General features: G+C 48.3%; 1 protein-coding gene across 1 annotated transcript; it reads left to right on the forward strand.

The window, feature by feature from the left end:
• The first annotated feature begins 3,883 nt into the window (after positions 1 to 3,883).
• Positions 3,884 to 8,513, forward strand: SAMD15 (sterile alpha motif domain containing 15). The gene is made up of 3 exons (XM_032963896.2): positions 3,884 to 5,546; positions 6,511 to 6,609; positions 7,774 to 8,513. Exons 1-3 carry the CDS (start codon positions 4,407 to 4,409, stop codon positions 7,957 to 7,959), a joined length of 1,425 nt encoding a protein of 474 aa, XP_032819787.1. The 5' UTR covers positions 3,884 to 4,406; the 3' UTR covers positions 7,960 to 8,513.
• Positions 8,514 to 12,616: the final 4,103 nt, after the last annotated feature.

Genomic DNA, 12,616 nt, shown 5'->3' on the forward strand with positions numbered 1-12,616 from the left:
ACGATGGGGGGGAGGGACTCCACGTGCTCGTTTTTGATTGTCACAGAAGGGGGGGGGGGGAGGGACTCCACGTGCTCGTTTTTGATTGTCACAGAAGGAAGGGGGGGGGAGTCCACGTGCTCGTTTTTGATTGTCACAGAAGGAAGGGGGGAGGGACTCCACGTGCTCGTTTTTGATTGTCACAGAAGGGGGGGGGGGGCCCACGTGCTCGTTTTTGATTGTCACAGAAGCAAGGGGGGAGGGACCCCACGTGCTCATTTTTGATTGTCACAGAAGGAAGTGGGGGGGACCCCACGTGCTCGTTTTTGATTGTCACAGAAGCAAGGGGGGAGGGACCCCACGTGCTCATTTTTGATTGTCACAGAAGGGGGGGGGGAGGGACCCCACGTGCTCGTTTTTGATTGTCACAGAAGGGGGGGGGAGGGACCCCACGTGCTCGTTTTTGATTGTCACAGAAGGGGGGGGGGGAGGGACTCCACGTGCTCGTTTTTGATTGTCACAGAAGGGGGGGGGGGGAGGGACCCCACATGCTCGTTTTTGATTGTCACAGAAGCAAGGTGGGGGAGGGGGCTCCTCGTGCTCGCTTTTGATTGTCACAGAAGGGGGGGGAGGGACTCCACGTGTTCGTTTTTGATTGTCACAGAAGGGGGGGGGGGGGTGGGAGGGGGTCCACGTGTTCGTTTTTGATTGTCACAGAAGGAAGGGGGGGGACCCCACGTGTTCGTTTTTGATTGTCACAGAAGGGGGGGGAGGGGACCCCACGTGCTCGTTTTTGATTGTCACAGAAGGGGGGGGAGGGACTCCACGTGCTCGTTTTTGATTGTCACAGAAGGGGGGGGGGGGGAGGGACCCCACGTGCTCGTTTTTGATTGTCACAGAAGGGGGGGAGGGACCCCACGTGCTCGTTTTTGATTGTCACAGAAGGGGGGGGAGAGGGACCCCACGTGTTCGTTTTTGATTGTCACAGAAGGGGGGGGGGGGAGGGACCCCACGTGCTCGTTTTTGATTGTCATAGAAGCAAGGTGGGGGAGGGGGCTCCTCGTGCTCGCTTTTGATTGTCACAGAAGGGGGGGGGAGGGACCCCACGTGCTCGTTTTTGATTGTCACAGAAGGAAGGGGGGGGACCCCACGTGTTCGTTTTGGATTGTCACAGAAGCGGGGGGAGGGGACCCCACGTGCTCGTTTTTGATTGTCACAGAAGCAAGGGGGGGGGACCCCACGTGCTCGTTTTTGATTGTCACAGAAGCAAGGGGGGGGGAGGGACCCCACGTGCTCGTTTTTGATTGTCACAGAAGCAAGGAGGGGGAGGGACCCCACGTGCTCGTTTTTGATTGTCACAGAAGGAAGGGGGGGGGGGGGAGGGACCCCACGTGCTCGTTTTTGATTGTCACAGAAGGAGGGGGGGGGACCCCACGTGCTCGTTTTTGATTGTCACAGAAGCAAGGGGGTGGGAGGGGGCTCCTCCTTCAGCTCTCTTCTCATCTTCCGGAAGATCCCGTGTGGGGTACTGCGATTTTTTTTTAATGTACGGGGAGTATGTTACTGTACGGTAACATTTTATGTACGTGCCGTGATTACTGTGGGCATCTGTGACAAAGAGCTTTGTGGCTCATCGGATTCCTTCAGTCGAAAATTAATATTCAGATTCTGATTCAAAGAGTCAATGGAGCCCAGCGCCAGACACTGTGCTTCACTCGTCCGTCCCACCAGCATTCCTAATAATGAACATACGACTTTAGCGGTGCCAATTGTTGTTGTTGTTGTGGTGGCTCAATCATGTGCCCGTCTTTGGCTTCCGTTCTGTCACAGTCTCACTCATTGGCGATGCTTCGAGCCATGATGTGTCCTGATCAAGCCCACTCACTTTTATTGACGGTCAATATGATTTATACCATTGGAACCTCCTTTGCAAGTAGCAAAATATGATAATTGGTTTTTTTTTACCCTTTTATCTGGCAACAAAACTGACACCTTTTTTTTTTACAAGGAGTCATGTTTGCATTGACCACAATACCTGCGGTCGGAATGCAAACAAAAAACATAACTCTGATAATGTATGCACTGTCCTTGAAATTGATTGTGAAAAAGAGCTTTGATTGGACCAATCAATTTTAAGGACAGTGCATACATTATCAGAGTTATGTTTTTTGTTTGCATTCCGACCGCAGGCATTGTGGTCAGTGCAAACATGACTCCTTGTAAAAAAGGTGTCAGTTTTGTTGCCAGATAAAAGGGTAAAAAACTCAATTATCAGTCAATATGATATCTGTAATTTGTGTTTGTTCTTTCATGCACATGTTTTGCTTTTCACGCCTCTTTCCATACAGTACTTTTTTACGTCTCATGTTACATTTATTTTGTCAGTGTTCATGTTTCTGAAAGATTTGTCAGCGCTGGCAATGTGCACTGATTGAAAAACTTCTTCTTCAGGCACACATTCATATTTAAACAAAAATACAATTCAATAACCCTGGTGTTGAGTGGCACATGTTTTTCAAGAAGGTATTATTCATAAGCCTATTCATTTTTAGCCTTGTTTGATGTTTCCAACGTTTTACAACAACTAAAAATAACTTATTGAATGTATAAAAAAATCATTTTAAGCTGCCAAGTGATATCAAAGACTATGGCAGGTCCATGCAATTAACATCCCTACTCACCTTACTACCCACAGGCACCTTTCAACTTGGACTTGCCTAGGTAAATAAGGCACACCATTTATGACAGACTGTCCTATGTACAAACATAATACATACCCACACAAACCCGGCGTAACCATGTCTCCCTTCAAAGATGCTTCCCCACAACCTGGCGTAGTGGTTCAAGCACTGCGTCTTAAACCCGGTGACCTGGGTTCGATTCTCGGCCATGGCTATAACATCAGCGGAGAGCGATATTTGAATCCGCACTGGCAGTTGGGGAAGTATGGTCAAACTGTCGGTTATGTTTTTGGTGATCCAGGTCGCGCTCGCAAATCAGCGTGTTCTTGTCTCTTTTTTGCTTTCATCCAATAAAAATAAAACTTAACTTCATCCAGCAGTGGATTGACAACCGTTCTGGACCCCATATGCATATCTCAAATTTAAATAAGGCTGAAGCTATTTTTCTGCATGAATAAAAATACACTCTATCATAAGATTCAAATAAATAATTTGCTATTTATTTTATTGTTTCCCTTCTACGTGACTTTACCGAAAGAACCAAGAATATATAGTCGTAATACAGTTTTTTTGATGTTTTAAAGATCAAACTCACGGATATATTTTTGAGCAGGATCTCAAGGTATAGTACTTGTACATATTCAGCCTTTTTTTGGTCAATCCACTGCTGGATGAGTGACTTTCCACACCGTACAAATCGTGGGGGGTTATTTCACCATACGTCACCGCTCTGGTCGGTATGGGTTGGTGAGACTGTAGTGCGCCTTTTGATGTAAGCACGGAGTGTACGTGTCTTAAATTACCTGGTTTGCAACGGTAAATGCCAAAGACTAGCTGGTTCAACAGCAGAGTTCATGATCATGAGAGTGGCAGTTCAAACCCTTACCAGGAGGCAGAATCGACTCGGCCCTCTCATCATCATCATTATTCAATCATCATTATCATCTATAATAATGTTAACAAATAATCATTAATTACATGCATATATTTAGCAATTCTAGTAGTAATTAATATATAATAATTCAACCATCATTTCCTGTTATTCCAAGAATAATAGAAATAGTAATAATACATAAAAACATCACATGACAATCATAATCATCATCAATAATTGCTCATTCTTTGTTAGCAAGACCTGGTGAGACTGCACGTTATTATACCGCACTCGCCCATAGGAATGTGGAATTTACACCACTGGCTCAGGACTTAGCCGTGGGCGCTGGATAGGCCAATTGGCCATGAGCCATGAAGAAATAGAAAGAGACCTACACAAAGATATAGCAAATATACAATTACACAGACAAATCGACTAAATGTATCTATGACAAGGGTACAGACACCAACACAGACCCATAAACACACAGACACATTCTGACAAGATCTTCCGTTTAGCTGTTGGAGCAAGTGCTGTCAGCCAGCACACATAAATACAGACACACAGCTCCACCGACACACACACAGAGCCCCAGTCCTAACTCTTGCCCTGAGCAAACATCCACTCCGTTGCCGCTTTGGCGCAACAACCTAAGCCGGGTCGCTATGGTCGCAGCCGCGTCCCGGGAGACCAATGAGGCAGGCAGGGAGGGATGGATGGAGACACGGCCCGTGGGGTGAGGTAAGGGCAATTTAAGGAAGGGTAAGGTAATGGTGAGGTCTGGACAATGGGTAGGGTAAGGTATGGGTTGGGAGTTTGTGGTGCGGGGTATAGAAGAGAATTGCTCAATGCTCCGCAGATTCATGTGAGCCATGGCCGAGAGAGAGGAGGACGTGGATGTAGCCGAGGTAGGGGAGGCATTGCTCATGGAGACACAAGGCGACACGAACGTGGAGGCACAGGGTGGTGACTCGTTTGTGGAGACGCAGCGTGATACACAATTGGGGACGCAAGAAGACATTCGCGCGGAGAGGCAAGGTGACACGAACTCGGGAACACAAATTGAGAAGAACACGGTGACGCGCAACGACGCGTTGGAGGCACCTGGAGACCCACACGCGGAAACACACGCGATCCTAATTGCGGAGACAAGAGATGGCACACACTTGGGGACGCGCCGTGACCAAAATATGGAAATACGCGGAGAAAAGCATTTGGGCACATCGGGTACGTATGTGGAGACACCCGACGACACGAAGACGAAACACGAAGACGATCACGTGGAGACAGATGAAGACAATGACCTGGAGATACACGAACACACACACGTGGAGACACATGAAGACACCCACGCGGAGAACACAATTCCGGAGACACGAGACGAGCCAAGCTTGGAGATTCGGGAGAACACTCCCCTGAAGACACGTGTGGAGACACGTGAAGACACACGCGTGGAGACAGATGAAGACAATCACCTCGAGACACGTGAACACACACTCGTGGAGACACATGAAGACACCGTCGCGGAGAACACAATTCTGGAGACACGAGACGAGCCAAGCTTGGAGAAACGGGAGAACACTCCCCCGAAGACGACACGTGTGGAGACACGTGAAGACACACGCGTGGAGACACGAGGTGTCCAAAACAAGCAAACAGGGACACATGGTACCTACATGGAGACAAATGAGGACACGCCCTCAGAGACAGAAGAGAACACGCACGTGGAGACACACGGAGACAGATATATAGAGGCATATAAGGACACATACGTGGAGACAAATGAAGACAATCGTGTGGAGACCCATGAGGACACTCACGTGGAGGCACACGGATACACGCACTTGGAGACAAAGGGAGATGCCCAAGCGGCCACAGAGGAGGAGCATGATGATGATCGTCGTGATGAGGAAGATTATGGGAAGGCTAGGTCCTTCAACCCCGACTGCCTTCATTGGGGATGCGAGGAGGTGGCTGATTGGGTCAGCAGCCTTGGCTTCTCACAGTATCGGGTACTTACTGAGTGGCTGTCTTTCCTATTGAGTGACTGATAAACTGGCCGATTTGCTCAATGACTTCTTGCCTGAATAATTCCCTGTCTACACGTGACATTAAATGGCCACCTGTGTGTCTATCTGAAATGTAATTTATTGCGTGACTACCTTTCTGACTCACACGATAACAGTTTCACTATTATGCTGGCTGTCTTATTAACTGCCAAAGTGGTCGATTAAGAGCCTTCATACCTGATTAACTTCCTAACTGGATGATTGACTTTCTTACTGATTGATTTACTAAGTGTATGCCTGTGTGATTAACTACCTGATCAATTACCCGTATTTCTTCCGGTAGCGCGTTTATCATTTGTTGTAGAGGTTGCCGGTTCAAATCCGGCGGCCACCCTAGTTATTAATGCCATAGTAGACATCTGTGCATCGGTACTATGGCCAAAATGTGGTCAAAAAGTCAAAGTTTCAAATAACTGAATTGCGATTATACACATCCCACTCATTGTTCCAAACTGCGAAAACTTGGCAACACTCTCCTGGCGCCACGGTGGCGAGATGTTAACTACCTCGCCTGGTATACAGGAGGTCATGGGCTCGATCCCGATCCTGACGCCTGCTGTATATTTGAAGTTCGCATGTTCTCCCCGTGGTAGCGTGGATCTTTCACGGAGTGCACCCGTTTTCCTCTCCAAATTTTGAAAACATGCATTTCGAGTATTTGGCCGTTAGACATGTTCACATAAGCCACTTCGTTGAGCTATCATTTGTTGGACAGGTCGCTTCTGAAAAAAAGAGCTATATAGCTCAGTGGGCCTTACCTGGTAAAAGAAACGTTTTTATAGTTTACTTTAGAATGAGAGTCATGAGACTCAGTGATATTTTCCTGGGTAAACCAGCGTAAGAATGAAACCACCCGCCAGATTACCTGATTAATCACCTGCCTGGTGCCCCGCCGGTCTGTCACAAGGAGTGCTTCATGAATAACCACGTGGATGGCAGGAGACTCATCCTCATCAACTGCTCCTCGCTACCGCGCCTCGGGGTCACCGACTTCAACCACATGAAGGTGAGTGCGAGCGGGCAGGGTTAGCACGTTGAGGTTGCAATTCAGAAAAAGAGTCAGGGTTAGGATTGAGGTGAGTGTTGGGATCCGTGTTAAAGTTAAGTTGGTCGGATGGGCGGGTGTGTGGATGGATAGATATTAGGGTGGGTGTGTGGATCGGTGTGTAAATAAATTGATGGGTAGATGGATAGGGGGGTGGGAGTGTGGATGGATGGATCGGAGGGTGAGTGTGGCGATAGGAGGGTGGGTGTGTGGATGGATGGGAGGGTGGGTGTGTGGATGGATGGGAGGGTGGGTGTGTGGATGGATGGGAGGGTGGGTGTGTGGATGGATGGGAGGGTGGGTGTGTGGATGGATGGTAGGGTGGGTGTGTGGATGGATGGAAGGGTGGGTGTGTGGATGGATGGGAGGGTGGATGTGTGGATGGATGGGAGGGTGGGTGTGTGGATGATGTATGGGAAGGTTGATGAGTGGGGCCATGAAAAAAGTATCTTAAATTTAGAATTATTTTGTAGCCGAGTGGGTTGGTTAAAGTACCGTGTACACATAGTCAGGGATTCTATCTCGGCTACACCAATGTTCCCTCAAATATGGTGCTGATTATTTTCCTTTTCAATGTGTCCACGCACGAGGTAGCTCCAGCCACCATCCTCATGTTCCCTCTCCGCAGAATAAGTGAGCACCCCACCCATAGAATCACTCTGCTTCCCCCTCCCCCCTCCAAAGTTGATCCGTGAATGTCTCCACGGTTTAATTTCTCACTCGATTATTTTCTGTATCGCTGATAGACTGGCTCGCAGTAAACATATTCGGCGCAAGGCACTGGCACGAGAATACAAGGTCATAAAACAAAACATATTTCCTGCTCAAATAAGCGTCGGGGTGGTGCTCCTCTGCTGTTTCCAACTCTGAGCCAGTGGTGGAAATTCCACATTCGAGTCTTCCCCATAGTGACCCCCAGAGAGATGACGGGCTATGTCAACTGCCCACAAGTTACGCAGACCCACGACAATTATATATTATTCGGTATCATTCTGAATATGATTATTGCTGTACCCGATACACACTCACACCACCACTTCAGTATCCCAAGGACAAAATAAGACGAGATGGTATGTGGCGCTCCGGGCTATCTCTAGTGAAATGAAGCACGGAATATTTGTGTAGGAGCTGTGCCGTGGCGTGCGGGCCCTGCTGGGGGTGCGGGAGCCCCCCTTCACGCGCAGCATCTACGAGCCTCGACGGGAGCCGTGGGGGCTCTACCTGGAGGCGAGGGCTCGCTCGGGGGCCCAGGCCGACTCGCTCACCTTTGAGCAGTTTGTGCAGGAGCAGCTGTACGCCAAGATGGAGTAGACAATGCCAGAGTAATCAAAGAGCAGGGCTCTGGAACGTTTTACTTGGCGATGGTCGAATCGGGACGTTCGCAAAGCTTAGACGGCGCAGCCACACGTACACACACACACACACCTTGGTTATTGTCGCATTATAGGTAAAGGTGCGGACCTGAAATTTCCTGTTCACGCCACTGCTGGCGGAAGGGCCTTCACGCCGGCCAGACGTCTTGGAAGAGGTGGGAGTAACTCACACTCTGCCCCGACACACACGATCTGAAGAGTATACGTTTAGACTACTCGGTGGGCAGAAGTGGGAGTATGCGGGGACGGGATTTAATAAACTTGCACCAATACTACCGCGCCGGGAAATCGAACTAGCAACGTATGTGTGTTGTTGAGCTTCTGTCGCACCGTACGTAGCCAACCGTGCCAATCGAAGGTGCGGGATCTCTGCATTACAAATCCAGTGCTGCTAACCATTATACCACGGGGGCATCCCTGTTTTCTTCTTATAATGAGAAAAAAATGAGGGCTCGACTCCTCTGAGTGACCTACGTTTAGGAAGAAAACAAAGCCCACCCCCCACCCCACTTATTTGAGTAAAAACATGTATTCACTGGAACTCTTCTGTGTGCACCCACGTATGTTTTTGAATAACCTGACAATTATCGTGAACCCCCGTCATTCTGCTGAACCGAGGACACGTGAGCTCTTGTTTTTGCACAGATTTCCAAAGAAGGCCGTGATGATGAAGTTAACAAACAAAAAAATATTAAAAAATTGCAGTCTTCTCAGGTCGATTTGTGCGGCTAAGATGCAGTGACGGATAAATATCGTTTGCGGACCATTGATGTGGTGGCGGGCCGTATGAAATGATATCGCGGGTCATATCTGACCTGTGGACAGCAAGTTCCCTATAGCCCCCTGTCGGAGATGCTTAGCTGGGTAGCAAGGAGTCAGCTGTGATGGAGAGAGTCTTTGAGCCGTGTCGATGACAACGAGCTGGCTTTGCAGATGACGTCTGGGGTTGAATCTGGGTTTCAAACAGCCGTGATTAAACTGTTTTTTCTGGTGTTGTGCTTTCAAGATCTCAGATCGAGTACAGACGACTGGTCACTCTAAACATCACATTACGTTTAATTTGGCTTCTTCCAGCGCAGAGAAACAAATGTCGCTGTGTGACTGGCATTCTCTGCACGGCATAGGTATATCTTTAATGTGGACAATAGCCTACTCACGTGAATTCAGTCTTAGTTTTGTATAAATCGTCTCCCGGGACCGTCCTCTGATAGACAAAGTGGTGCACTGCTCACTGCGTGAGGAAAATAATTGGGAGCAAATTAACGAAGAACCCAGGGAAGCATTGAAGTCGTCGTAATCCAGTAATTGCCTTCATTATGATTGCACTGCGGGCTCCTTTGTAATAGTTAAAGTTGATTCACTTCATGCATTGTCCTCCCAGGGTTGGCTCAATCAATGTCAGTGTAGGAATACAAACAGAAAAACACGTTTGCTGCTCGTAAAGACATGCCTTCTGCATGAACGTTGCATGTAGAATGCTCTCTCAGCCGTGTCCAAACCACCAGCTCATAAGAGCTGAATGTGGCTCGTATTTCTGTTTAGGCCACCATGAAGACACGGGGGCTGTTGCGCAGCTATGCGTGTCGTTATTTCTGCGTTGCACACCTGTACGCATTTCCTGTTGTGGTGTGGTTTCTAATGACTGTATATGCACAAAGTGTTGACTTTAAATCAATATCAAGTCGGCATCCTGTACTGTGACCTTTTCACAGTCATTGAGGCTGCAATGAAAGCACACGCATCAAATGCGCCCTTACAGATCTGTTTCAGTGCAGGCAGTCAGACATGCAGTTACAAACACTACACATTGCCCGTTTAGAAATATATATTTTTAGCAAATAAAAATAAATAAATAAAAACATGATCACCATATTGTCACGCATGTTTGGTGTTTGCCAAAAAGCTCGTGTGCACGTGTTTGCTGCAGATCGTTGCATCACATGACCGTGACGTTAGTTTTATTTTGTTTAACCAGGTGAGATCTCAAGAGACCAGAATCGGTCTAATTTGCAAGAGTGACGACCTCTTTAATTTGCTGGTAGGGGACAATGTCATTTTCGAATATGGAAAATGTTGGACCCCTGACGTCGGAACAAAATGGTCTCCTATTGCGTATAACGTCGGGGAGTCTAGAATGTCCAACTGTGAAGCAGACGGCGCGTTTTAATTATGGTTATTAAACCCGCGGTATTAATCGGGGTGGCCACTCGTTTCGAACCGTGAAGCTCCACAACAAGTGGCGAACGTTCCACCGCCAGGTGATAATAGGCCTACACATATAATCCTCCACGAATTTTGTGAGTCTATCTAGCGTGCGCTTTGGTCCTAATATTCGTTGGCGGTAATACCAGAAGATGGCAAAAATCTGACGTGAAATCAGGATCGTTATGGTTAAAGCAGCAATCATCCACATCATCAGCAGCTATGGCCAATCCACTGCTGGATGAAGACTTTCCCAAGGCGAAGCCATCTCTCACGGTTCTGCAATGTGGCAAATGAGTAAAAAATAGAAGGCCGGCAGACAAGGAAGCGTCTCCCCGGTGGCCTGAGCAATGTAGAGAAGCTACAGGGAAACAAGCCAGCAAGCACAGGGTCGTGCTTGGGCCAGGAACCTGTTTTAGCCAAAGTACACTGTATTGTTATTACGCTGCACTGTATACGATTATACACATTGTATGCACGTGTTACCTTGTAGGCTAAACACTCAACGAGATGGAAGAGATTAGACATACCATAACTGAATCGTGTTGGTGAATAATGACATTTCTGAATATGTACATTGTGTTATGTGACCCAACTCAGGCATTTGAATGCGTCATTGTATCACAGTCGCCGTCCGAACTCGTCGCATCTCGGAAGCTCAGCGGGGTTAAGCCTGCTTAGAACCGACTTGAATGGATGCCTGCCGGTGGCTTGCCTGATGCTGCAAGTTGTGTACTTGTGGGGATGCGAAAGTGTGGCCAGGAGATGGCAGTGGAGTCACCCCCCCCCCTTGTATACAGCGTAGTGGGGTAGGTTTTTTTTATTATTATTACACGCTTTTATTTGACTCGCTCTGTTGTTGTCGTATCCTCAAATCTTGTAACTCAATTTTAACCCACTTCCCAAATGTGGTATCGACTGAAAACTTGGAATACTTATGTCATACTGATGACAATACTATATTCTATATATATAAAAAGTATTTTTTTAATATTAATTTTTATATGTTATGTTTCGGCTTGGGTCTAATTGTCCACGCTCAACTGACGTTGGCTGTAAATCACCACGGCCCCCTTACGGTATGGCAAGCCTCGGGGTCACTTTCTGGAGTCGTGGAATTCTGCCATTACCAGTACGGTACATTTCATTAAAGCGTGTTTAAAAAAAAGTATTAAAAATATTACTTATTTTACCCCGGGATCTCCGGTTTTCCTCCAACGGGTATAAACTCGCGTTCATTGAGTTGGCCAGAACATTCCACCAATAATATCCCCAGGCAACAACCACCGTGATTCGTGCTGCATTCCCGCCTGCTCTGTGGTTTCCCACGCCTGCGAGTGAAATTTGTGCGCGTTTGAAATGCTACGATCGTGACACGCATCCACGTCACTTGGCAAAAAAATATTATCGAGCGAGCAATTTCATCTCGACGTCATGGAAGAAGAAGAAATGATGAGATAAAATCCCGCAGGCAACGGGCAACTACCATCACGACACCACCCACGGTGGGGGGGGGGGGGGGGAAATGTCGGTTGTTGACACCGAATTTGTGTGAAAAACCACCAACTGGTATCGAACTCGGATGGGTTAAGGTCAAAGGCCCGGGATTCCAAAGGTTGTGAATCGATCCGAGCCAGCGGACCTCAAAGGGTGCGAGGTGTGTAGGTCTGTGCGTGTGTGTACCTGGGCAGTGTGCTTATGACCGGCTCCAGTTTAACAGCAGAGGTCTCACTCTGAATCAGCCGAGCGGCAATATCTTTTCATCGGTTGCGTAACGCTGTGTGGAAGCTACCTAGTCTGTCGCTCCGCACTAAGCTTCAGGTCTTCTCGGCCACGGTCATTCCCTCCCTTCTCTACGCTTGCGAAACGTGGACCCCCCTAATGGAACATCTTCGCCGGTTAGAAACATTTAGGCTGGCCTGCCTACGATCCATCCTGGGTTTAACCAGGCTGGATTGTGTGAGGAGCTCACAAATCATTGAAAGATCTGGGCAAGGTCCCATCGGTGAGCTCCTCCGGCGGGCAAGGCTGCGTTGGCTGGGTCAGGTAGCCCGCATGCCCAGCCACCGCATGGCGAAACAGCTTTTGTTCGGCCGGATCGAGGGGGCTAAACGGGCGCGGCACGGGCTAGAGAAGAGATGGAGTGATGTGGTACAGGAGGACGTGGAGCTGAGTGGACTAGCCGATGACTGGTACCAGCGGTGTCAAGATCGGCCTTTGTGGAGGAGGCTCGTGAAGGACGCTACTGGGCAGTTGGAGGCAGTCGCCCTCCAACAACAACGGAGGGCAGAGGAGCGACGCTCACAACAACGAGCGGAGCGCCGGGTGGTTAAAGCACAACAGGTTGGCACAGTAGGGAGCACAGGTGATGCATCAGCCAGTCATCTCAGTCA

This window comes from Petromyzon marinus, chromosome 31, assembly GCF_048934315.1.
Source record: "Petromyzon marinus isolate PM22_M1 ecotype Great Lakes invasive population chromosome 31, UKy_Petmar_22M1.pri1.0, whole genome shotgun sequence".
NCBI lineage: Eukaryota > Metazoa > Chordata > Hyperoartia > Petromyzontiformes > Petromyzontidae > Petromyzon > Petromyzon marinus.

Coding starts and splice junctions, on each gene's coding strand:
- SAMD15 (XM_032963896.2), top strand. CDS start 4,407: ATGGCCGAGAGAGAGGAGGACGTGGATGTAGCCGAGGTAGGGGAGGCA. Junction 5,547..6,510: donor TTGGCTTCTCACAGTATCGG/GTACTTACTGAG, acceptor GTCTGTCACAAG/GAGTGCTTCATGAATAACCA. Junction 6,610..7,773: donor CCGACTTCAACCACATGAAG/GTGAGTGCGAGC, acceptor ATATTTGTGTAG/GAGCTGTGCCGTGGCGTGCG.